Here is a 27,178-nt window from a genome sequence, read left to right on the forward strand (position 1 = left end):
AAGTGGAGGTAGTATATGTGAGTTCTCTGACAGAGTCAGTCAGGCAGTCAGGTTTATGTGGGTCAGTTTCAGTCTCAGACGCCTTGCATAATGTAAGAAATCTACATTGGGCTGTAGTATAGACCAAAGGCAAAGTCATATTAAATGGCCAACAAGCACAACGAGAGCCATGCGATACAAGTAATGGCAATGAGAATACTCGTACTCCATGTCCCGAAAATGTATAGAATGTTGTTTTGTATGGAACTGGAGCTGGAGCTGGAGCTGGAGCAGGCACTTCAGCAGGCTGGTCCTTTTGCCTTGGCTCCATCTTTGGTTAACTGCAAAACATAAGCCGGTCGCAGTAGCATTCATGAAAAGCGATAAAAATGGCCTGCCATTGTGTGTATGTGTGTTTTGTTGTCGTTGCTGTTGTTGTTGCTGTGCCATATTGTCCAGAGTCACTTGCTTCGGCCCCCCCGGTCTGGCAGTCAGCTAGCTCCTTTTGTCTGGCTGTGGGTCTGTGGCTGTGTGTGTGTGTGCGTACGCAAAGTGAGGAAAAATTGTGGGAAATTACATTTCGAGCTGTATGCCTAGGCCAGAAAAGATAGAGAGAGAGAGAGTGCGGGAGTGGACGTGGAAGCTGAGCAGAAATCCAGACTTAGCCTATTAGCATTCATATTAAAACGAAAGTGAAACCATATTGCGTATACGTAGTATAGCATGCTACTCGTACTCGTACAATGTACAATGTACAATGTGCCGTATGCGCAATGTCTTTGTGTATGCCATGCTGAGCATTGCTGTGCGTACGAGTAGATGGGCAATACTTTGAGGCTGGGCCCTGGCTAAGGCAAACAATCTGTTTTTTTGTTGTTGTTGCTGTTGTTGTTGCCAGCTCTCTAGCACTTGGGCAGATTTAAGGATTAACGTGCACGGCCCAATAACGAGCGACAACAACAACAACAATGGCAACAAATGCCATAAGTCCTAGCTACTTTTTGATTTGGCTTCCAGTTTTTGTGGGCTCCGCGCGCGCTCGCTTTCGCAGTTAATTCCTTTTTGAGTAATACGCGTGTCCCTTCAATAGACAAGAAAGACAAAATTGCATTCGTGGCCCGTCGTTTGCTTTTATTTTTATGTGCCCAGCTTAGATACTTTTTGTGTTTTGCGTTTGCGTTTATTAAAACCTATAACTTTGACTTGGGACTCAACCAAATTAATTAGATGACTGAATATACGACTCTGCATACAGAGAAAAACACTGTCTGGACGTACATTTGTCGTTAATTGAGCGCAACAACGAACAACAAATGCTCGGTAAGCAAGTTTTGCTCAGCCATTGTTCAAAACATTAACAAACTCGACTCACTTCCCCAAAAATAGCCTACACAAAAAGCAGCACGACATGTTGACCCTAAAGGCAAACTGTAGGAGGAGGGGCAACAGCAGGTGGCGATAAGCTGAGCAGCGCTTGTCTTTTAATCGATTGAATGAAAGCGCACGCTAATGTCCAGCCAGCCATCTAGTAGGTAACACCATGAGCAATGAGAACAACGACAGGAGAACACTGAGCAGCAACAGCAACGGCAACAGCAACAAGAACAATCGAGTGCGCTTGTTGTTTGCGTGTTTTCTAGGTGTTGGCGTTTATGTGGCTTTGTCAATGCCACTGCCGCCGCAGCATGTAATGCCACACAGATCCCCAGGCACTTAAGGGCACTTTAGACGTGTGCTAAACACACACACCAACACACACACATATACAACCATGCGCAGACAGCATTGGTCAGCAGCTGGCAGCCCATTACTGTGTTCAACGTGCTTATCTTCGCAGTTGTTGTTACTGTTGTTGGCCAGGCGAAACTAAATAATGCGCTTAATTGTGCAGCCCACCTACAACAAGAGTAGGCGCGTTTTTGCCATTTGCTGTGCTTTGTCTTGGCCATTAAGCAAAAAAAGCTGCCCAAACAACAGCACAGGCAGAGGCACCAGAGATAAAGAGGCAGAGACTCGGAGGCAGGTCACGTGTTGGACGTTGACGTGGATATTGCAAGGGGCAACACGTTGCCATTGTTCGATTAGCATATCAATACACACGTACACGTAAACGTACACTCGTACACACGCACACACACTCGTTCACATAAAAGACACTTCATTATGGCGGCTGATAAACATGGTCGTCTAGGCGCCCATGCGTTGCGCATACGCCACCGTTGCATGCCATGACACAAGGGTTTTGTGCGTAACTTAATGAAATCAAGTGGATTGAATAGTTTGCCGTGCCACTCGTTTCGAAAGAGAGAGAGAGAGAAAGAGAGAGTGCGAGAGAGAGAGAGAGATACGGATACTGGGGATACATGGCAGGCATTGCTTTCGTTTTATTATATTAGATCTTCGTTTGCATTTTGTTGCGCCATTGTTATGTGTGCGCCATCAGGCACAACACATGCCGCCATTTCACTGGCAAAATATCAAATTACATGGCGTTGTCTACCCGCAGCTGCAGAGTGTGTGTGCCAGTGTGTGTGTGTTTTGCCCGTATGTGGCACAGTTTTATTGCTCCACTTGCTGCCACACCTTGTCTCTATAACATTCCCTTCCTTGAGCTTCCTTTGCTCCCTCACTCTCTGTCTCTCTATGTGTGTGTAAACTACTTAATGGTGTGTAAATTTGCCATGCGCTGCGTCGCAGCTCGGTTTCAATTTTGCGGCTGGAGAAAAATTAATTTTGCTCTTGCTTGCTGGCTGAATGGCTGACTGGATGGCTGGCTGGCTGGCCTTATTTTGCTGGCTTTTTTGCGTTGCGTTTGGCACTTTACAATTTCATTTCTGGTCGACAATGCAACGCTCCACAGAGCGTATACGTAATGGCTGTGCGCAATTAAACAGAAAACAAGAAGTGCACACAAATTTAATAAACCTAAAATGCATGAAGCCAGTGGCTAACCAACTCACAAACACAACAACAACAGCAAGTAAACAAACAAAACCAAATGTCTGTTGCCAACAGAGAGACGTCGAGACTGTGAGACAAGCTGATAGACAGAGAGAGAGAGAGTACGACAGTCAGTTAGATATGCATTCCTTGTTAGATAGTTAGTCAATAACAAAGCCAAAGGGTTGCAAGCAACAGCAACAGCAACCGAAACCGAGCAGAGCTCTATTATTAGCCAAAGCTCGCTTGGCTTATCGGCTGCGTGGTAAATGGGTAACTGGGTAAATACAATTTTGTGCTCTTCGCAAAACTTTTCCACTGTCAGCCAAAGTACGAACTCTCTGTTTCTGAGTGATGTTTCGTTTGCCTCCCTTTTGTATTGAACAGATTTTGCATGAATTGAAACCCGTAAATCGTAACCAAAATAGAAACAGAATCTGAATCTGAAACTGAAACTGATGCTGATGTTGACTCGTTGCCGAAATATAGCTGGGAGGTAAAAATATGTTTGCATCGCAAATAAATTTAGCATTAGAGGCAAGATGGAGAAATTTACACGCCTTTCGTGCGGCAGCACATAAACAATGCAGTTGCCAAGCTTGGCCAACTAACTGAGTGACATTCAAAAGACAACAGAGAGAGAGAGAGAGAGAGAGGGAGAGAGCGTAACGTAACGAGAATTTACGATGGGTACACAATGAAATTGCCACATCGACAGGACCTGCACCTGGCTAGCTAGCTAGTCAAGGCAACCAAATAGTTTGCTTGCCAGCCTTGCCTGTTTTAGAGGGAGATCTCATCGAGTGGCAAGATGCTGCCACTGGGTGCTGTGGAAAAATTGAAAATGCTGTCTGCCTGTTGTATTGACTATAAATTTTCACTTACAGTTGCAACGCTTGCGAATCTTGGCATTGTCAATGCACTGCCGTTCCACACAACGTATACGTAATGCACACACATACATACGTACGCAGAGCAGCTACAAATACATGTACAAATAAAATGGCAAAGGCTAAAGGGTTAAGAGCCAAGGCAAGGCAAGGCAAGGCAAGCCACATTGCATAGTTGCGTTGCCTAGCGGGCAACATTTTAAATGCCAACATAAATTTCACCCTCTCTGTGTGTATTGTGTGCGAGTTAGTATGTGTTAGTGAGTGTGTGTGTATGCCAGAATACTGCAGGCAATCGTTTATAATCAGAAAACCAGAAAATTTCATGTTGTTGGCCCCAAAAGTGGCCACGGCTTTTCGTGTCTCCCCCTTTTCTACGACTGATGCTGCTGCTGCTGCTTTTCCTTCTTTTGCTGCCAATCTGGGAATCTCTTTTTTCTTCTCCTATCCCTCTCCCTCTCCATCGCACTGTGTATGTTTTGTGTTCTAGCTGAAAATCTTTGAACTATGAAAAATTGATATTAGCTAAAAATACTTTTAGTCCTTGCGCTTATAAGTATGTGTATATGGCATATGTGCCAGGATGCGGGGGCAAAACTGAGCTGTGTGTGTGTTGTCCTTTCGCTCTGCCCTTTTGTGTTTGTGCGCCCATCCTGGGCAGCAGCAGCGGCAGCTCCATTCGGCTCTAATGTTTGCCTGGGCCCCAGTTGGAGTGTGTGCACAATGATTAGGACTGAATGCCTGACCACAGTGACATCGCACACATTGTACAATTTACTCGGACTGTGATTATATATATATATATATATATGTTGTTTTTTGTTGCTTTTTGGTTTTTGTTTGCTGCCTAGGGACTGCCCATTGGAGTGTGCGTCCTTTTTGGCCAGTTTATATGCTTACTTTGGCTGCGTTTTATTTAATAAAGCAATTTACGCTTGACTAACATAAGTTATTGTCCAAACGCACTTACTCGTATTCTCGCAAAACTGCTCGACATAGATAATTTGTGGCATTCCTAGCCGCACCCCTCTATTTCCACCCTCTCTTGGAGCATCCCCTGGTAATTTCTTTATGGGGTAAGCGTGGGAGCTTTTGGTTCTTTGTTTGGCCTGCCACTTGTTACAAGTTGCCCAAATTAATTTACATAATAAAAAATAAATTAGTTGCAAGGCAAGTAGTAGTTTCCTTTTGCCACACTCTCACACACACACACACTAATTGCGAGTCTTGTAATAAAGTCATCAGATGCTAATGTCGGTCATCTCTCAAGCTGTTCGGCTTATAAACTGCTGCGTGATGTGCCCATGATTGATGAAGATTAATTTCGATTTAGTTGACATTATGCGCTATATGGCATAAGTCCATATTAGTCAACAAGCTAATGATTATACGCCAACAACAAAAATGATTGAGAAGACGACAAACATTCTTCACCAGCCTAACGAAGTCTTGTTGATAAACAAATATTTTGTGGGCAGCATTGCCAAATGGAATGTAAACTTTTGTGCCTATTTTTTCACTTTTTTTAGGGTAATAGGATATTATAAATTTGTGTCTTCAGGAAGTGGATGTAGCTGCCAAAAGGAACCATTTCCTACCCCTTACCGATATAGTCATGTCCGTCTGTCTGTCTGCCCGGCCGTCTTCAAGAACACCTAGATCTAAGAGACTAGAGATAGAGATATAATTTTTACTTGACATCACTTGTTCTGTTTGCAGTTCCACCCCGCAAAGCGAAAAAATGGAATAACAAATTTTGAAGCTAAAGCTAGTACATACAATAAAAACTACATGTTACGATTTCTGAAAATTGGGATGCGATCTGATAACAAATGTAGAAGTTATTTAAGAAAAACAACTGTATGGGAACAACCACCTGCTTACAACGGGACTTTGGCTGAAAATCAATATCCCAGGCATAGCCTTTGGTATATTTTAGTATTTTTTGGTATTTTAATGTGGTATATTTGCTTTATTTCGAAATCGGTAGCATGTATTTCACAAGTAGAGCACAGTCGACTGTAGCTTTCCTGTTTGCTTAAGTGGTTGTTAGTTTTTCCATTGATTTTTTCTCTTTTTTCATATAGCAATCTTGATATTGCGCGCTCTAATTGTCTCTGACAACATCACAGAAAAGTCAAGATAGACCATGCAGCCAATTGCAGTCGCTTTCAGCACTCGCTGAAGGTGTTTGGAAATCACATAGTGCCAATCAAGCCAATTAGTTTTGCGTAGAAAAGTCTGCGGGATGCTTTGAGGCAACGATATGCAACGGCTTCGCGGATATGCCTGTCTCTCTGCCTGTCAATCTGCCCCCCGCCATGCCTGCCACAGCGTCAGTGGTGGTATCAACCGCTGCTGATGCTGCTGCCGCCGTCATCACCGCAGGCAACGCTTGCACCTTTCTGCATTACAAATGAACGCTGACAAGAATTTTTTTGTTGCTGCCGCGCTGCGCTTAGGCGGCAACACATTTTTGTACCTTTTTTTTGGCGGAATATTCTTTTCACATTTCTTTTTGTGTGTGTGTGTGTGTGTTTGTTGCAACATCCGCAACTGTAACGCCTGCAGCTCGACACGGATGAGCTGTTCGCCGTTGATGTTCCTGTTCCTGCTACGTCCTGCTGCTGCTATTTTATGCGTTTTGCCAAACTGTCAATCAATAGAATTCTCTCTCTTTGTGTTGGTGTGTGGTTGCTCTCTTTTTGTGTGGCGCGTAGACTGTGCGAAGTATTGTTGGCAATGCATGCAACGTGGTTCGTGTTGTGCTACGTCAAAGTTAACGGGCATCACGTGGCGTGTGCCTAAAGTGCTGCAATGTTATTTTTCGCTTTGTGGCTGCGTTTTCCGTGGCGACATTTGCATGGCAGCCATCGCCAGTCGTCGTAAAAACGGCGTGTGTGTTGGCGCACAAAAAAAAAAACAAAAAAAAAGAAAACGTGAACCCAACAAGTGTCGTTGATGTATGGCACGTCAGTTGGTCAACGTTGAAGTCGACGCCAAATATTTTGGCAATAATTTAAAAAGGTTTGCTGCTGCTGCTGTCGCTTCGGCTGCCTTCAATAGGACCAATTGTGGTCAACGAGCAAAAAACATGAAGGCTAAAGTGCATTTTCTGCCTTTACTTCGTGTCTCTGTCTATGTGGTTTTTTTACGCCTTGTTAGCGTTGGGCTAAAGGGAAAAACCTCAAGTGAATGCGTTTTGCATGTGGCTGGGATTTTGTTGGTCTCTTCTTTTGCCTCGCTTCATTGTCGTCCTTGACGTTGTCAGCTTGGCATCTCCCCTATAGCCGAAATCAATATGTATATATCTTCTGCTGCTGCTGTACTGTGAGTTGAGCTTTATTCTGGCATGCCTCGAGTTCGAGGACAGGCGACTGACGGCAGTTGGTTGACTGTCTGCTTGCTTAGGCATGCCATCGAGACGCAGACATACACGTATACGGTGTATGTGTGTGTGTGTGAAAGTCATGATTACGTCTAATAGATGTCCAAGTCAATCGATGTTCAAACACTTGACACTTGAACTCTTGCCTTTGGACGTGCCAAAGTTGACTCCCACTCGGCACTTAAAGCGGCAATTGCCAAAAAGAATACAAAGAAAAAGGAAAAAAACCTTTTGTTAAATTTTGTAGCAACGTATTTTGGGGTATAATAAATGAGTGTGGACTTAATTATATGTTTTTACTAAAATGTATAACTAATGAGCTGAAACTGTTTGGCGTTGGATGCGACCGCTGAGCAGAACAGAAACTGAACAGAACCCGAGAAGACAATAGCAACAACAGAGAGAACAACAAGAACAACACACTAAAAATACGCCATTTGCGACAATCAAAATGATTAAGTGCGTTGGACGCGAAGAAGCGAAAACCGAAATTGTATAAAAAAAAAAATGAGAGAAGAGGCGAACACATTGCGTATACGCAACGTTGGTCGTAGCTTGTAGCTCGTTGCGCAATAAACACACAAAACGCTGGGCCCAGCTAAGAAATATGACCGTTGCGTCGCTTAAAACAATTTAAAGCATTGCAAGTATGTGTGTGAGAGTTTGTGTGTGAGGCTGATTTCTGGCAATGGGCGCATCTTAAAAATACGCTTTAACTGCCTGCCTGCCTGCCTGCCTGCCAGTCTGGCAGCAACAATAACAATAACACCCCGGGGAGTGATTAAAATATAATAAATTTAAGTTGAAAAACGAAGAAAAGCTGCGGCACAAAACCGTAAGAGATTAAGTGATACCCACAGCATAAAACCGCACATGCAAACGCCCTCATTCCACACTCGTTTTCGTTCCCACAGTTCTGTTCTCTCTCACATACTTTTTGTACCTCGCACCACATTTTGTGCTGAGCTGTGTTGGCCACATGAAGCTCTTTGGTCCGGCTGCGGCCCAAAGTGTGAACATAATTTAACATGCAGCAACGCGGCAGTTGCCAGTTGCCAGTTTTGCCAGCCAGTCTCGTAGTTAGACGGTATTCAAGTCTTGGCCATGCGTTGTGAGTGTTTTAAAGCCTTATGCGAATTTGATTTGCGGCATTTTAATTTATGAACTGAATGGTGAAAGAGGCGCCGCCGTCAAGTTGCCAAACATTTTGCCAAACATTTCCTCTAACACAGAATTCAGCACATGCCCCTCGAGGGTTGGGGTATATTTTTGGCCATTTTCGGTGGCTCATTCGACATCCTTTGCATGAGCCGCAGCTGTCGGCGGCGTCGCTTTTATGCTGAATGCCAAATCAAGCAGCTGCCTCCTTTTTTTTTTGTTTCATTTTGTTTTTTTTTCTTGTGGCTTTGCTGTATTTTAATTTTTTTTTGTGCCGTTGCCGTTGCTGTGGTGAGACGTCAGGCAGAGAATGGCAGGAGACTTGGCTCCAAAAACTCGGTATTCGGTATTCCTCCCCACAGAATTTTGTTTTGTTGCTCAGTTTATCTGTCTATCTGCCTCGCCTTTGCCATATGTGTGTGCGTGTGTCTGTGAGTGTATGTGTGGGCGTTTGTCGGGTTATCAGCGGTGGCATAAATCTTTTATCTACCAGCCACAGCTGGTGCCGTGTGGCATGGAGTTTGGGGTATTCCTTTTCCTAATGAATACGCACAAAGTTGCTAATGAAGCAACCAGTCGAAAGTCGTGGGACAGGGCACAGAGCAGGGAGCACACATAACGACACACATACATATTTATGGCTTGCGTGTACATACATGAATATGTATGTATAACTGTGTATGTGTGTGTGTACTTAAGAGTGCATAGCTTTTTGCATAAGATTGACAGATTGAATAATTACACCCATGAGAGTCGCATAATAACTTTTTACTTTACTCCAATGAAAAATTACATAATGATATTAAAAACTTTTCAAGAAATTTGCCAACATTTTATGCAACTATTTATAAATTAACTCAAGTGATAAGGTCAGACATCTGTTAGTTGTATGCTTAGAGAAAAAATCAATAAAGTCTGTAGTATCCAAAAATATATTTAAATGTCACTAGTTAAAAACTTTTCTCCGTCTGGCGATGTCATTTGCCATTTATGTAAAAGTTGAGGGCGTTCTCACTAAATATAATGCCTGAAACTAAGTTTCAACTAAAGCTATTGTCAACGTTTACTTAATTAGTCAAAGAAAGTGCTTTTAATCTATGCAATTTAAACTTAAGCCATTAATGCAAGGAGTTTGAATGAGAATTTCGTTGCCTACTTTTAGGCTTTATTAATGCGAGTTGAAGACGTATTGTGATTATCTCAAAAATGGATTACAACTACTTTATATTTCAATTGAGCAATGTTCGATCGAGTAAGCTTCAAAGTTGAGAGTCCTCTTGCTGAACTTAATTAAGAAGTATGTGGCTCGCAAAGTTGCAAGCTTTTTGCAGCCACTGAATTGCAATTGTTTGGGCAAGGTAAATTGATTTCAAGCTTCCTTTTTTTTTTGCTCTCCATTGGATTAGGGCCTTTCTGCTTACCGTCGTACTTGCGCTTAAGAGTTCCACTTAGCGAGCGGCAACAACAACAACAACAAACAAAGTAGAAGTAAATTGAAAGGCAAGGATGGCAGTTCTGGATTCAAATGCTTATTGCCGACTGCGGCGCGGTCGTTATCGGGCAAGCCAAAGCGCCAGAGCCCACAAAATGGTAAATAACGATAAATAGGAAAAAAAAAGTTGTTTGAAAATTGCTTGACCAAACGCAAAGTCAATGACGCTTCGACGTTGCAGGGCCACTTCACTGCAGTAACTGCAACAACAGCAACGACAGCAACAACTATAAAATTAACAACAACAAGTTGGGGATCGTGGTGGTTGCGTGCTTAAAGCGTAAAATTGTTTGTTATAAAATTCAATTGCTGCTGTGGTTGTTGTTGTTCTTGCTTTGGGTTAATGCGCCAATGCAATGCTAAAAAAACAAAAAAAGAACTGGAAAAGTAAAACAAAGCAAATGCCAAGAAAGTTTTGTTTCAAAGTAGAGTTCGTTGCCGAGATTTGATTGCAACGAGTTGCAGTATCAGTTACGACATTCAGGACACTCCAACGATAGTCGGAAATGTCTCTATACATTTCTTTAATGTATGCATGATTTGTACAGCAATTTGCTAGTTAGTTGAAATATGATGCTCTTCCACCTGCTGATTAAGTTATATAAGCACTAAGTGTCTTAACGTAACACAAGAGGCCAGAAGACAGCATAACACAGCATAACACACATAACCGAGTTGTCAGCAGGCATCGTCGTATTAGCTTTTATGATGTGCCATCCGGGTGCTCGTTGTGTCCTGGTTGCCATGACAAGGAAGTGAAGCATAAAAGTGCGTCGAAAGGGAATACTACGTAGGCAACAGGTTGCCAGGCAGTATTCTACGCGCTTCTATAGTTATAGATCGTGCCCGACATCGTTTGACAACAAATTGCGCATATCAAATTTAACGGAATTGTCTACGCAATGCGCGTTGCGGTGCCGTGTACCGTGTGGCAGTGTGGCAGTGTGGTGTGTGCTCTGTGGTGCGGTGGCCGTGGCGGTGGAGTTCGCGCATATTTTTGTGAAGCCTTGACAAACTAATAGAATTTGTTGGCTGACTGCCTGCCAGGCATCGCATCGCAAATGTGTGGCACACAAAGTGTTTGGTAATGGCTTCAAATTGTGGGCGTTGTCAAAGGACTCGTCGTCCTTGTTGCTGCTTTTGGCTGCCAGCTGGTCTAATGTCGCAATTTCGCGCTTTATACGCGGTTTGCGTGACAAACACTCAACCTAATATGGGAGACACACACACATATACATACATTTAGTAGAAGGTTCTGCTTTTACTTTTGGCACTTGTATGTGAGTGTCTTATGGTGCTAATAAACATTCAGCGAGTCTCACTCTCAGCCTATATTTAAATATTTGTGCCATTAGAGGAGCTATATTAATGATTTTTATGAGATAATAATACGTTATCACGCTGTAGTTTACTCATGAGCATAGACTATTTGTGTATGTGTGTGTGTGTGGATGGGCAACAAAATACATTTGTTTTTCCATTTTCTATTCTGATTCTGTTTTTCTGTTTTCATTTCGTTAACATTTGCCGGGACAGCTCTATTTGCATACCAAGGCATGTGTGTGTTTGGGTATGTTTGTGATATTTTGAATTTTGATTGAGTTGTTGCACATAATTTATGAGGATGGCTTCTCGGTATGTAGCTTGCTAGCTATCTCCACTTGTGTTATATTTTGCTATAGATTTTCAACAGAGTATGCATTAATAAACATTTTGTGTTTTCTGATTTGTTGTCATGCATTATGCAAATTATTGCCGCGCATAAATTGCACTAATTATTATGCTGTCTGTCTGCTTGCTTAATTAAATGACAAACAAAAATTTAAGGCCACAAGCAATGAGCGCAAGCGCTCTTCGGGCGTTTCATTGCAATAAAGAAAATAAATGACCGGAACGTAAATGAGTTTTGTCAGCAAAAGTATTCGAAATGCCAATAAACTCGGGGATACAAATAAAAAAGAATTGCTGCCAAATTAAATTTTAAATTTAATATGTACACTTTTTAAAGTGCTGCTTCTTAGCTCTCATTTTGGCTTGCTAAATGAGGGCAATGTGATAAATGTGATTTCAGAAATGAACTGATAGAACCAGCTCTCTTTGTTTACTAGCATATCTCGGCAATCAACTGGTTCGCCAATTAATTTCTATAATCCCGTTTTTGTACTATAATCTAAAGGGAAATTTTTGGTGTGCAAATGAATGCAGCTTTTTGGATAAATACGAATAGAAAAGCAATTGTATGCAGACCAACCAACTACTACTTTATAAAAGTATTCTAAGCTCTCTCTCTTTCTGAAATAATCTTCTTCCGCTTCTTTTATGCTCGTAATTGCTGTAAACTACTGACTACTGAAATGTTTGGTGAAATGGCATTTTTGGCTATTTGAGAATTTCGCATTCAAACATGATTTAAATGCCGGCAACCACAAGTTGGCTTTTCATTTTCAGTTTTCCCCAATTTTATTTATGTGGATGCAAATGTGGATGATGATGAACGCTTTGCGTACCTTTTGGCACTCATTCTTATTTATCAATTTGCCCGAGCGTGATTAGTACATAATATTTTACGCTTTTAATCAAAATCTCGACGCCATAATGATAAATGTTGTTGTTGTGCCAGCCCGGGCACGAGCTAGGGTCGAGCAAATATTCATAATTCAATGTTTAAACCGCAATTCATATTCGTCGTTTTTCATGTCGGTTCATTTGGTTCGTTTGCTGCCAGATTTTGCTTTTTGACTGCTGCTGTTTCTCCTGCTGCTATTCATATTAAAATTGGTGGTGATGTTGTAGCAAAAGCAACAGCAACAGCAGCAACAGCAACAGCAACAACAACAACAACAACAGCAGTAACAACAACAGCAGCGTCGTGTTGCACAAGCTTACCTGGGGTAAACTGTAAAAACGCTTTTGCATTTTCATAAATTTTTGGCTTTCCCCAGGATATCTGCACACTCCCACACACTCGCACTCTCCTCGCACTCGCCTCGCACTCAAACTTACTCGCAGTATAACGGACTGCATAATTTAGCCTTTGCTGTAGTCCCAACCTATGCCTTGAGTTTTATTTTACATGCTGCAAGGACGACGCTTAAACCCCAATTTTTTTTTGTATTTTTGCCCCCATTTATTCTCTTTTCCCACTGCTGTTGCTGCCACAGCCGTTTACAGTTCATGTTCCATATTTGGAGCAGAGCTGCGGAACCCACAGAACACAGTCTGGCTTTTGCTGTTGCTTTATGCAATAAAATTGAAATTAATTTTTAGTGATTGCGGATGCGGTTCAATGTTGTTGTTGCCATTTCCCCTGCCTCATCTGTTAACCAAACGCATAATTCTCGCCCCGCTTTTGGTCAGCGGCGGTTTGACACCGCATGTTGTTAAGACCGCAATTGAATTGTAAATTTTCTTGGCTGGCATATGGTTAAATATTGTTATTATTATTTATTTACACACATACCGATGATGATATACAATTGCCACAATTGTGCGAAACACAAACAATACCGCTGCCTTTCGTTTAAAAATTATAATTAATGTGTATCTTTCTTTCAAAATTTTTACGCTTTTAGGCAGCACTCGACATCAGACGCAATTAGCATAGACGTCGCATACGTTGAATACATAAACAACCAACAGGTAATTAAATTATCATTTATTTCGAATGAAACCACACACATTTATCGAATGACCTTACCGAAAATTGACATTCGTCATACAGAGTATATTTTAAATTAAGTTCTCTGTATTAATTACAATTTCGTGTCATCAAAATGTTTTATTAATGCATGCGACAGTTGACACACACACACAGAGAACAGCAATCGATATATATTCGTATTTGTATTAGTTAAAGAGAGGTTTATGGATAAGCGATTATACAGGTATCGCTCATCAAATGCCTCTATTGACAGCTTACAAGAAAATATCATTTAAGGCTCTTAAGTGTCAATTGAGTGCGATTCGATAATTGAGTAATTGAGTTTATGCAAATGCCCGAGTTAAATCCATCGAATATTTGCATCAACTCATCAATGCCAAACTGAATCGATTTAAAAATAGTTTGTCAATCAACTATGCGACTTAATATCTTTGGTAATGAAAATATTCCATGACTCAAATTGAATTGGCGAAAAAGCAAACTAAATGGTGAGGCAGCTTATCCTTAATTTTCTAGCAATTAACTCAATTAGCTTGCCCACACAATTTGGTCACAAAATCAACACAAATTTATCTTTGAATATTTGCTATTATTTTTTGGGAGAAATTTCGCCTTAAGCTCGAATAGTGTTGAAGCAGTTGAGGTCAAACAAGGCACAGATCAAATAAATTTCTAACAAAAGTGTCGTTTATCTTTTTCTTCCGGGGAAGGGGGGAAAGTGTTCTCAAATTGTGCGCTTCAATTAGCTGCAGCTGTAGCCGTAGCCTTGGTAATGCCCTGAACTTTTGGGCCAAGTTTCTCAGTTTTGAGGTTGTCAGGTTGAGTGACCAACTCCACAGAAAATTCAAATGTAAATTGCGTTTTCTTATTGTCTCTTATTGCTGTTGTTGTGGTGGTTGTAACCTCTTTTGTTCGTTTTTGTCATTCTTGCTAATTGAAACATTTATAATAAAACTTAATTGTGTTTGTTGTTGTCGCTTGTCTTCAACTTTTTGAACGTTTGTTGGCTGTTAACTCATGTGTTTGCCTCTCTCTCACTTTCTGTCGCTTTGTTTGTCTAAGCGATCTCATTGTAGTTGTTGTAATTAAACTTCTTCCATATTGTCACGTAGCAGGAGTTGGAACTGGAAACATGCTCGTAAAATGTTTGTTGACTAATGCAAAAATTGGCAGCAAAACAAATATTTGACAAGTTAAATGCACTTGACATAAACTTCGTTTAATATCAACATTTGCTAACTTGAGTGCTCCACAACACACTCATTTATCTGCACTTTGCGAATACTTTAATCCTTCAATGTACTTTTCCTTGCACGAAATGCAATGAAACCATCAATCAATTTAGCTAACTGACAACAGACAACAGACAACAGACAACTGGGAATATGTTGTTCAAGTTAGTTACTCATAGTTTAACTGGGACAACATTTAGATCAACTTTGATAATACTTGTGTTTATTAAATTAAGCTTTGTGTGTGTTGAGTTATAATAAATTACATATTGTTTAATTTACCTTAAAAATTATTTCTAAATGAGTTTAACATTTCAGTTATCGATTGTCAATTAAATTGAACATGTTTTGAGCACTACATTTTTGTAAAGTGTCAGTTTAAATTATCCAATTTTATGTAACTTTATTTTGCTATTTTTCTCTGTCCCTTTATATCCGCTACACATAGGGTAAAAGGGTATTATAACTTTGTGTCTGCAGGACATAATAATAATGCATAATCCCTATAAAGTATACACTATATATTCTTAAATAGCGTTAACATCCGAGCGCTATTTAAGAACAACTTTTCTACGTGAAAAAACGCTTTCTTACTACGAGTCTTAGTTGCTTTGCCTGACAATCTGGTATATGTTGTACTCTTTGGTATATTTTTAATTAAGTATTATATAAAATTATTTAATATAGTTTTCGGTATATTTTTTTTTTATTATTTTTGGGGTATATAAATTAGTTATATTTTAAGAATAATACCGTGCTGCTTTGCTTTTACTTAAAAAAGCTAGCGGGTATCTCACAGTCGATCAGACTCGATTGTAGCTTTCTTTCCTATTTTCTTTGCTGTGTTACTTTCGTTCCCTCTAGCATTTTACTTCAGTGTTTATTGTAGTTTACAGCTGATTTACTGCTTTGGTGTACTTTCTTTTCTTTTATTAGTTGTAAAATATTTTCAGGATTCGCTGCTTCGCGTTTCCGTTGCTCTGTTTCAATTTTGTTGGTCCGTTTCCATTTCATTGGCGATTTTATTTGCCTGTTTGGCGCGCAATTAGCTGTAATTTTTCGTCTCTCTTTTATTTACTCAACATGTTTCTTCTTTTTTTGATAGACTGCAATTAAGCACAACATTTTTCGATTAATCAAATTTCATGTTCTTCTATGTTGAACTTAGTTAAAGCGTTCTTCAACATACACACACACACGCACAACACACAATTTGCACCATAATTTTGTCGGGGTACAAACCGAGCACTTAATTAAAAGATTAGTTGTGAAAACTTTTGGTAGCAAACTTAAGATCAACAACCAACAGAACTGAGCGCAGTGTTTGCCCCAAAAACTTTAAACAAATAAATGAAAATTGCAAAAGTAAACACATTTAGACACTCACACACACATACGTTTAAACAAGTTGAACTTTAGGGCAGCTTGAAAGAGAAATGTTGGACTTTAATGATTTGCAGTGTGGTGTGGTGATAGTTGCAACCAGGTTGCACTTTAAGGTCGTCACTTCATGCAACACTCGACGTACATTATACACTGTGCTACGGAGCTCAACATTTAATGTGGTACGTGTCAGGCATTCGCTTAAGCTGCCGTCCAACATGACAAATAGCTGAAAAAAAAGTTGATGCAACTAAAAGTTGCAAGAGGAAAGATCTTCTACCACACTCCTTATAGACATTCTGCGAGGGCAGCTCAATGAGAAAAGCCTACACACTTTCCGCAGAAAAGTGGAAAATTATTTAAAGTTGGGTATTTAAACTGCCCTCGCATGAGCCTCTTGTTGACTTTTGTTTATTCTGACAAATGCTGCCAATTTGCAGCTGCTATAAACAGTCTTTGACTTCCACCTTTATATTTATTTTTACCTCGCTAAAAAAAAAAGTTTTTTGCACTCGTAGCGAGTATAGGGTATAGTAGGATATTATAAATGTGTGCATTTTGAAGCTAGCTACATAGAAATACTTTTGTATTGCAAAAATAAATGGTTGGACCTAAGTTGCATATATGGCAAATCTTTTACAGTCAATGATATATTTTGAGTGTAGTACTTTATCGATATATCAAATAAAGCACTTGGTATATTTTGGTACTTATGGTATATTTTTAAAATATGGTTTTATTGAGAATTCGTAGCGGGTATCTCACAGTCGAGCACACTCAACTGTAGCATTCTTACTTGTTTATTTTTTTTTATTTTATGTCTGGCGGCGTTGGCAAACCATTTTATAAAGTTTAATATGACGTAAATAATTTGCTGTTTTTTATTTGTGTTATATTTTTATATAAAAATTAATTTCATATGACAAAGTTAGGTGCGCGGCTGTTGAACTACCACACACACACACATATTTGCACATATTATTTATAATAATTATTTGCATTTTTTTGCACTTGTTTGAAGCGAACTTTGAGCTCAAAGGCTACACACATACTCTTCAGATTTCATTACCAAGTTAATGCTCAGCTATGTGCATGATGGGTATGTGTGTGTGTGTGTGTGTCTGTGTTTTAGGAATTTAATTGGTTTTTGAAAAAGTTCAACAAGCCATGCTAATTAGTTGCATGTGGCTTTGGCTTTGATTGTGCTGCTGCTGCATATTTAACTTGGCAGGTGGTTCGCGCACGTAAAGCTGCAGAGTTTAATCCTTAATCCTCAAGTAACTTTTCAATCGCATAAACGTTCTCAAAAATAAATACGAGTATGAGCAAACTTCATATGCCACTCATTTATATAATTAATATGTGGTTAGAAAGCGCGATAGAGAGAGAGAGCGAAAGTGCTTCGAATATATTTTGCAATTATCAAAGACTCGAGCAGCTTCTGCCGCAACAGAGAGCTTAATTAAGATGAAAGAAAATTACTTATTACATTTTTAATTCAAATATTACCTCATACAGTAGCTATTTTGTGTTGCGAGGTATTGCTCAGTTGAGCATCTTTCAGTTGCTGCAATTTAAGATTCTTTTGCTTGCATGAAGTAATCGCAGCATGTGGCACAATAAATGCCAGAGCAAAAGTCTTGCAATGTTGCTATTTTGGCACATGTTGTTGTCAGCGTGCAGCATTTCGTGGCAATTGGAGAGTCGGGTGGGGGCCAGTAATAGTATATTGTTACATTCAAGGCAGCCAAGCATTGTGTAATGTGCAAAAAATTGGACCCGCGTGCCCCGAAAAAGTTGCATCTCAACTGCGAAAATAATTAAATTCCATCGCCAAGTTTATGCCGAGACTTTAGCTTCTGGCTTCTTCGAGTGTCTTTGGTAATTTCATGCAAAATGTTATGTAGTGCAGTGTATGATTGTGTGTTGGTATGTGTGAGTATGAATGTTGTGCTTCCCACTGATGGCAGAAAAAGTTATGCCCTTAGCTTATTGCTGTTTCCCGCTGTGCATTTTGTTGTTGCTGTTAGTTGCGTTCATCTGTTGTTGTTTGCTTTCTTACGGCTTGTCAGTGGCTCAGTGGCTCAGTGGTGCAGCACAGGGAATTATTTCGTTTGACTCTATGTTGTTACTGTCTATGCGACTGTTATAGTTGTTGCTGTTGTTGTTGTTGCTAGTGCTGCCTTTGTTGCAGTTTTCTTACCCAAGCCGGAAGGAAATGAGCAAAAATGACAAAGTTAACGGATGTGCACAAAACACAGCACACTCTCTCACAACACACATACACAAACACACACACAGATAGAAAGAGCGTATGAGGATCATGAATAGAACTCTGTGTCCCTCCTTATGGCATTTCTCGTTCTGTCCAATGCCCCTTTGCGCAGGATATGTGTGCGGAAAGTACAAAATTTTACATGTATTTGATTTATGTGCGCTCTCAACTCTCACGCAACACCACACTGTGCGACCTGTCAGTGTGTGTGTGTATGTTCAAACACACACATTCACTTCTACATATTTCAGCACTTTTGCGAGCAAATGTTCTGGCAATGTCCTGGAAAGTAAGCAAATCATAGCCTACATTTCCGTTGTTGTTTTAACAAGGCAAATGCAACTTTTTATGTTTTGCAAATTTCTTTTGCTCATTTTTCATTTTTTGCTCCATCATTTCTATTCCCTTTGGCGCTGCACTCACTTGAAAAAAGGGAGCTTACAATAGTTCTTCGTAGTGTTTTGTGCAAAAGTTCGTGCTTCAAAATTCACATAAATTTTGCCAAGTATCTTTTGCCCAATTGGTTTGTACTGTGTCTTAAGGCCAACAACTGATATGTAACTGCCAAGGCTTTAAGACTATGTTAACTGAGTGTCAAGTGCTTTAAGCGATTTCACAGCACATAAATGGCCTTATAATACTATTATCGATCTACTTAATGTGTCAAGCGCGTAATGAACTGCCTTATTTATTAAACAAAACACAAAAATACAATGCCTATACATGTTTATAAGTAGACAAAAGAAAGCGTACACAACTCTTTTTGGTAAGGAGGGGGAAAGGGGAAAGAAATGCGTTATGTTTTCGGCCTCTTTTGTTTTTCATTGTTTTTGCTTCGTTGCTGTTCGTTTTGAAATTTCATTTATCAGCGCCATAAAACGTTACCATTTGCCAGGACCAGCACGCTCCACCTCGCTTTCCACACCTTCCGAGTCAACTCGACCCATTTGCCGTGTCCCGTGTCAACAGGCAATTATTATAAAAGCCTGGGACTGAGTCTGAAGAGTGGGTTCAACTGTTGCCGACATGAAATGGCCTCGCGCGTAGCGAGAATTGTACCTGGTTGCTCTTGGAGCGAACCAACGAACCAGCGAACAAACGAACGAATACAATTACGAGTATGCTAAATGTCTGGCGACTGAAAAATGTGGCTTTAAATTGCATGAAATCATCGCCGCATTCCGCAAGTAATGAAATTAGCAACAGGACTTTTGCGATACAGGTCAAACTCCCGACTGCCTCGACTAACTAACGAGGTCAATAATTTGTGCTCGCCGGGCCAAAGGCAATAAAATGTCAGCAACTGAACCTTTTTAGTTCTGTTCCCCCATCTTTCCCAAGGGGCAACAACTCCAGTTGGATTCTCTTTTTGTTTTTTTTTTTGGGCTGTACGATAGGTCACCATAGATTTGCTTATCATGTCAACGAGCACAAATTTGTCAGTATGACTTTTCCTTTTCGTTTACTAAATTGGTTGTTTCTGTTCATTACCGCGGTAAGTTCGATCGCATCAGCTACCACAGTTTCAAGACTCACTCATTAATACCCTGTAAAAGGTTTTGGAAATTGTTGCGCTCGTCTTTCTGATTATGCTGCTCTACTCGCACTGTGTGCTAGGCGGCGAGTATGGCATTTCGGTGTGGTTCTATATCTATTTCCTGCCTGGCATTACGGCACACAGCATGGTGTTGGCCCTCTTCCGCATCTGCTGGTGCACTGTTGGCCTGGATCCAATTGTGCGTATTATCGACTACTTAATTGCGTTTCATTATGCACTCGTATCTTTAGGCTGTTGCATCGAATCTTTTTAATGGACTTTTATTGATTATCGCCACGGTTATATTGCTATTTGCGATGCGAGATCATTGTGGCAACGAGTTTACCCATATGTTTTATATATCGGCCATTTGTGGACTGATTGCTGGCGTTTTCCATATGATTAATGCCATCATGTGCCTGGTTTTTATGCCCTCGGAGGAAGCGTAAGCATTTATTTACTCTCAAGTAGTTGATTGATTAACTGTTTTTGTATTTTATAGACACTATATGAAACCTTCGAAGCGACGCATGAAGAGTCTCTATTAAAGATCAAAGTTTATAAATGCTTCAATTGCATAAATGATAACATAATCCTTGTAATATTTTTGTATCGAAATCATTTTTGGACAGCGTTCTTTCAACTCGTTTCGAAATTGAATTTACAATTCAGTTCACATTTAATTGAGACTCAATAAAGTTGATTAAATTACACAGCAAGTATTTGGATTGTATACATTTCATTTATTTATTTATTTGCATTTATTTTATTCATGAGATGCCACAAATATTTTCTGGCTGTTTCGTTTTGACTTTCCTTTTTGAACCCTTTTATTGAACGCCGCCCTCCGCCCTCCTTCCATCAGGTATTTGTTGGTTATTGCCAAGCGTCTAGCCGGAGGCAATAATCAATATTAAGTATACGTCGACCTTTGCGTGCTATTTAATAGTTCGAATATCAAAAACTGGTCAAAAATATTGTCGTGGGGGCAGCTAAGCGAAATTGAAGTGAATTCAACTGTATATAAAATTGAATTGAGTTGAGTTGAGTTCAGTTGCGTTGAGTTGAACTAAGCCGAGAGAGATACGCTTAGCTGGAAATCAATAGAAAAAAGCTCTGTGCCAATCATCATTGAGACCCTTAAGAGCTTAAGAACGAGTGTGCGAGCATAATTGCTTGGTATTTTAATTAAATTGTCAGTTGATATTAGAAGCTGATGCCTGAATGACAGACAGACAGACAGACAAGCCTCTTCAGTCAATGTGGTGACTGACAATCATCATCAGATTCAATGGCATCACGCGCATATTCATAAGCATAAAGGATTTCCTGCTGGCAATCAAATAGACACACTCACAGTGAGCGATAGAGCGATAGAGGGAAAGACGTCTGTCATGGTGACAGTCTCTCTAATACATGCAAACCAGCTGCAAGCGAATCAAATGAATGTGAATGAGTCAAACAACACAATAGAAACTGCAACTGGTACATGTAAATCAGATGCTGATAGAAAGCTGCTCCGCGATTGCTGCTCTCCCTCTCTTCATGATGATGATGATAATGATGATGATGATGATGATGATGATGATGTTGCTGCTGTCAGTCAATTGCCATTGCCATGGTTGATGACGAATGCAAAACAGGAAAAACCACTTTCCATTTATTGCAAGCTCGTACTTTTGCTCAACTTTCTCGATTTGATGACTTCACTGGGCCCATCAATATTAAATGGTGTCGTAACAAGTAGAAGTTGTGGTCACCTAATTAAATACTTGTACGCTTGATTAACTACCAACTAGTACTATGTATAGCTCTGCCTCTGATTTGGGCACTTGGTCTAATTAGTGGCCAGTGGCCATGTCATAAATTTGATAGCAGGCACTTGACAGAGAAATCTAGGCACTCACACACAAACACACACAAATAAAAGCTGGTGTCATTTGTCAAAAATGTTTGCACTGCATGCAAAATGGCAAATGTCAGCAGCAGCAGCAGCAACATCAACAGCAACAGCAGCAGCAGTTCAACAATAGTAGCAACAAACCAGTAAACAAATGTAAAAATATTTGGCACTTAAAGTGCTGCCAGACAAATACGACAAACGTTGAAGAGTCATTTACAAGAAGTGCAACAGTAACAGCAACAACAACGATGATGGCGTTGGGTCTTGCAAGTCAAGCGCGTGGGTGAAAAATGGCGGATAATGCCGGAGGAGAGTAGACAGCGTATGTCATCGGTGCAAACAAAGCGCATGATGAACACAATCATCATGATGAACAAAGCAGTGGGAAAAGGAATAACGCAAAGAGAGAGAGAGAGAGAGAGAGAGAGAGAGAGAGAGAGAGAGAGAGAGAGAGAGAGAGAGAGAGAGAGAGAGAGAGAGAGATAGGGAGATAAACGCACAGTGACTCTGACTCTGGCTGCGTTGAGTGGCAGTCAAAGAGTCAGTCAGCAGCACAGTGCAGAGTGCAGTCAGTTGGACAACGGCAAAGTCAACTCGCGTTGGCGTTGACAACAATTGTACAATTCATAATAGGCAACTTGATGCATACACACACATATATACACAGAGAGATTGAACGTGTTAGCTATTTAACGTGTGAGTGTGTGTTGCAAGCGCATCTCTTGCTACATGGCCCATGACTCTCTCTCTCTCTCTCTTTCAGTCTCTCAGTCTTTAGCCCTGTCAGAGTGCCAGAATGTGCCAGCCTGCCACTCACATTGCACCCTTTGTTTATTTGCTCTGTTTTCCAACACACTTGCTATAATGTGCAACATCACAAAATGCGTCGCTGTTGCCGTTGCCAACGTTGCTGTTGGTGATTGCAAATTGCATGCAACAAAATGAAAGAGTAACTCTTGGTCTCTCTGTTCTCGCGCTCTCTCTCTCTCCGCCCAACGCAGTAAATTACTCGGGTAATAAGCATTATGCAGAGTCTGTGCGTCAGTTTGTGGTCGTTGTCAGTGTCAAATTAGTTTGGCGGTTACCATACAACTTACCCTTCCTCCTTTCTCTTTGCAATCCTCCTCAGTCTGCGCACAAACTTGATGCTCTCTTGACCTTTGGGCAGCTTGAAGTTCGCTTTGATGCCAGGCATTTTCATTAAAGTCACATAAAATATGCTTTGTTTTGTCAACTTTCGCATTGGAGTTGAGTCTTTGATGTTTTGCGGCGCATTATTAACTTGTGAAATTAAGAAACCCAATGAACTGTCTACGGTCCTCGAAAGTAAAAGACAAAGCAAACGCAATCGAGTGTGACTAATGCACAAATGTCTCTCAAAGAGTTAATGTAGGTTAAACAAACACAAACACACACACACACTTACACTCCCCCACACTTACACACATTTGCTTTAGGTAATTTACGAGCGCGGCGCCCCAAAAATTATGCTATACAAATAATTAAAATGTTTTGTCGAGAGGCAACGCATTGCGTATACGCCACGTTCGCTTAAGTTAGTTTGTTTTTAGCTCGCTTTAATGGCTGAAAATTAGTGCAGTAAAGTTGTCATGAAATTGGTAACGCAACCAAATACCAACAGTTGGACTCCTGGGGATTGGGGGCAAGTGACCAGCCGCTTGGCCCAGGCATTAAAAATGGCAATAAACAGCTCGTAAAACACATACACCAACAAACAGCAACAGCATTAAAAGAGCAAACAGACGAGCAACTCGAATATTAGCTTAAATGCAATACACATTAAATTACTCGTGCCAACAATAAAGCAAGCAAATAAAACAGATTTTCTGCTAGTAAAGTAATAAAAATGAATCGACAGGCAGTTGACGGCAGGACGTCTGCAGATGGTAGACTTCGTTTAACTGGATCATAGGACATGTCACCGACAGCAGCAACAACAAAAATAACAACAACAACAGCAGCATAAAATTGGTCAAAATGAGTTTTTAATTCGATTTAAGAGCGAAATTTCGGTATTCGAATGTCACACGTGTTGGCCCAGAAGTTGGCCAGAAAGAGCATGTGAAATATGTCAAGTCAAATTTATAACATAGAGACAACACGCGTGTGGGCGTGAGAGTGTGTCACTCTGTGCTCTCTGGTCATGCACTGAAATATGATGTTGGGGATATGTCTATAAAAAAAGTTAAGACGAAAATTATATTTGTGCTCGACAAGTGGCAAAGCTCATAGCTCGGCTTGGGGTGCCTCAGCTTATCAGTTTAGTGTCTCGCAGTCTCCTTCAAAAGCCGAAGCTTGGCCACGACCAAATATGAAATTCAATTTAGCCCAGATCTTTCCCAAAATAGGTATAAAAGAAAGCAAAGAAAGAAAAAACTGACACAACGCGACGACAGCGAAGTGTGGACTATGTGAGTCACGGCCGAGGGGTTTTTTTTGTGTGCCACAAGTGCCGCTTATTGCGGCTTGCCTCGCCTAACATTCCACAACATTTTGAAGTTTAGCTGTGGCACGAGTCACAGACGAGTATCTAAAAAAAAAATGTATATATATATGTATGTATAGAAAAACTTTAGTTTACACAATGGTTCCGAGTCGGATGCGAAGTCGACGAAGTCCTGTCTCAGTGTTGATGCTAATGCTGTTCGTGATGTTGCACAGAATGGCGCGTGATGATGATGACGGCGACACTGATGATGATGATGATGAGGGACGCAGTGGAGACGGAGTGTGCGTGGACATGAAATATGCGTGAAAGAGACTGAGACGCTTAATTAAATTTCAGTTCATTTCCAAAAAGCAGGTTCCCAAAAGAGGGTCCCTCCAAAATTGTATAAAGCATTTTGCGGCAGCTCTTCTCTGAATACTTTTTATGTCTTGTGTGTGTGTCCCTTCTTTGACTTGTTGCGGCACACGACGCACCCGTTCACCCACACACACACACAGACACAGGCACATGACCATTGAAAAGTGTCCTTTGTTCTGGGCCAGATGGCACATGTGGCCATTAAGTGTTTTGGTGCAGTCAACAAGGATGCGGGAGGAACAACAACAGTTTCTCTCACAGAGGCCGAGTCTGATTGCAGCCGATAAAGTTTTGTAATTGTTTCATTTCCGGGATTTAAATTGCAAATATGAGTCGCTACTAAATTATGCTGAATGGCACAACCGAAACACGACCAACACCAACACACACTCACACACACTCCTTGTTGGGGCATTCGTAGCCGGATATGTATCCCTTTACGAGAACTGTGCGACACAGTAGATTTAACCTAATTAAGAATGTTCAGCAGGACACAATGATTCGAATACAAATGAAATGACAGGGTATGCCCAAGAGAGAGATGAAGGGGAGAAGGCAGAGACAGAGACGGAGACGAAAGCAAAGGCAAAGGCAAAGGCGAGGGCAGCCTGACAGGCAGCGTAAAATGAATGAGCTGCCAAGTAAATCTGCTGTCATGTTTTTGTTGTAAGCAAAAGGTTCACAGGACTCTCGAGCTGTGCTGTGTATGTGAGTGAGGGAGAAGGACAGCAAGACGAATGTTAATTCTATTTAAACGCACACATACAGACACAGATACGTAGATACACCTAAAGGGGGGGGAGCCAAGCTGCTGCCGCTTTTTGGGTTGGTTTCAAAGTCACAAAGATTGTCAACGTTTTCATTTTAATTCAAACAAATGTTACTAATGTTTTCATTGTTGCTGCTGCTGTCGCTGCCGTTGCTTGTTGAATATTTTATCGTTTGACTTGGCTCCTTGGCAACATTTGGCTGCGTAATTTTCTCGAAAATCCTTTTTCATCATTTGCCAACAGTCTTAAGGTGACGACTCTTCTCTCTTCCTTCCTTCTATTTGTTTTTTTTTTTGTATTTTTTGGTACAGTTTGTGCTCATTAAATGACCGGAAAAAACCCTGTCAAATACTCGTATTTCATTTGCAATATTTCAAAATGATTTCTCAGTCAGTTCTGTCCAAGCAGCAAAGTCATTTGTGCAATTGCAAATTTTCAGTTCATTCATTAACAAACGAGCAGCAGAAGCAGCAGCAACAACAATGCCAAAGGCGATGAGGCACAGCACCAGCAACAACTGTCCCGTGTAAATATTATCTTTATTGTTTTTTGTTTTTGTTTTCATTTTATTTTATATTTTTATTATTCTTTTGTTGTTGTTATTGTTTGTGCTGTTGCTGTGCTGACACACCTGCGTTGCGTGCGGAAGTTTTCCATTGCGACACGGTGACAATTGTTGCAAAGAGTTTTCCTTTATTTTTTTCGTGTTCGCATTTCTGGAGCTCAGCTCAGCTCAGTTCACTCTACTTTCTCTTTGCTGCTGCTGCTGCTGCTGTTTGCTGTTTTATCATTTTATTTCGTTATTTTATTTTCGTTACTTATTTTCTTGGCAACATTTGCTTAAACAGCGTCAACAATTTGCACACTATTGTCGTCGTCGTGGGCAGCATAGGTTCCAAGATAAAAGTATCTTTCCACTCGTATCTTTTTGCTGTATGAATTTAAATGGTTTTACGACTCCGTCGAGTGGGAGTGTGCTCGTTTTATGTGTTTGGTAGCTCGCAACGCAACGCAACGCATTTTGTGTGACTATGCGAAATATTCTGTTGACTGCTTAAATGTGGAATAAAAGCAAAACTTTAAATATCTTTAGACTATCCGGCAAAAGGGATAAAAGTGTACTTTGTTAAAGTTTCTTTTGCAAAGATATTTTTGTTATTTATGTTATGTTGAGCTTGTTTTGATGAACTTATTGAATGCACCTTTATGTTATATTTCATACAAATAAATAGAGTATTATTCCTGCTGTCGTGCATAACGTATAATCTCCATTCTAACTCGTCACACTAATTTGCATATTTGAATTCTGATAGTTTTATCATTAAAATTGCTGAATACTAAAAGCCTTTTTGATATTGCATTTACATTCCAAAATACATATCCGGCACACACTCGTTTAGCATAACTGACAGTCTCGTCTGTGTGTCACATGCTGAGCCCAAAACAATTTCTGTCTGTGTGTGGAAGTCGATTGTAGAAGTGGAAGTGGAACGGAAATGCCTCCAATGAAATCCAATTAGATCTCGTGGATTTATCAACACGTTTACAGTTGCTGCAGGCGGCAAACTCGAATCATCGAGCTGAGTTGCCGAAATACTCGCTGATTTTGATTGTCTTGCCCCGGCAGTGTTTCATTTTCTTGTGTGCCGCGTCTTGTTATTGTTGCTGTTATTTCACTGACTGGCCAACACACATGATGAACTTTGAGTGCAGAGTGGTAACAAAAAAATCGCAGAGATGAGC

The 27,178-nt window shown here is 40.5% G+C and overlaps 2 protein-coding genes across 5 annotated transcripts in view; both read left to right on the forward strand.

Annotated features, from left to right (window-relative positions):
- Positions 1-27,178, forward strand: part of LOC132785889 (lachesin) — a 131,308-nt gene that overhangs the window by 10,197 nt on the left and 93,933 nt on the right. For all 4 annotated transcript variants that reach the window (XM_060792193.1, XM_060792194.1, XM_060792191.1 and 1 more), the window contains exon 2: positions 13,420-13,486. The gene's annotated coding sequence lies outside the window, so the exon portion shown is untranslated. The remainder of the gene's footprint in view (positions 1-13,419; positions 13,487-27,178) is intronic.
- Positions 19,796-20,650, forward strand: LOC132786106 (uncharacterized). The gene is made up of 4 exons (XM_060792526.1): positions 19,796-19,893; positions 19,955-20,134; positions 20,187-20,380; positions 20,438-20,650. Exons 1-4 carry the CDS (start codon positions 19,843-19,845, stop codon positions 20,481-20,483), a joined length of 471 nt encoding a protein of 156 aa, XP_060648509.1. The 5' UTR covers positions 19,796-19,842; the 3' UTR covers positions 20,484-20,650.

The sequence above is a fragment of the Drosophila nasuta genome, chromosome 2R, assembly GCF_023558535.2.
Source record: "Drosophila nasuta strain 15112-1781.00 chromosome 2R, ASM2355853v1, whole genome shotgun sequence".
Classification (NCBI taxonomy): Eukaryota; Metazoa; Arthropoda; class Insecta; order Diptera; family Drosophilidae; genus Drosophila; species Drosophila nasuta.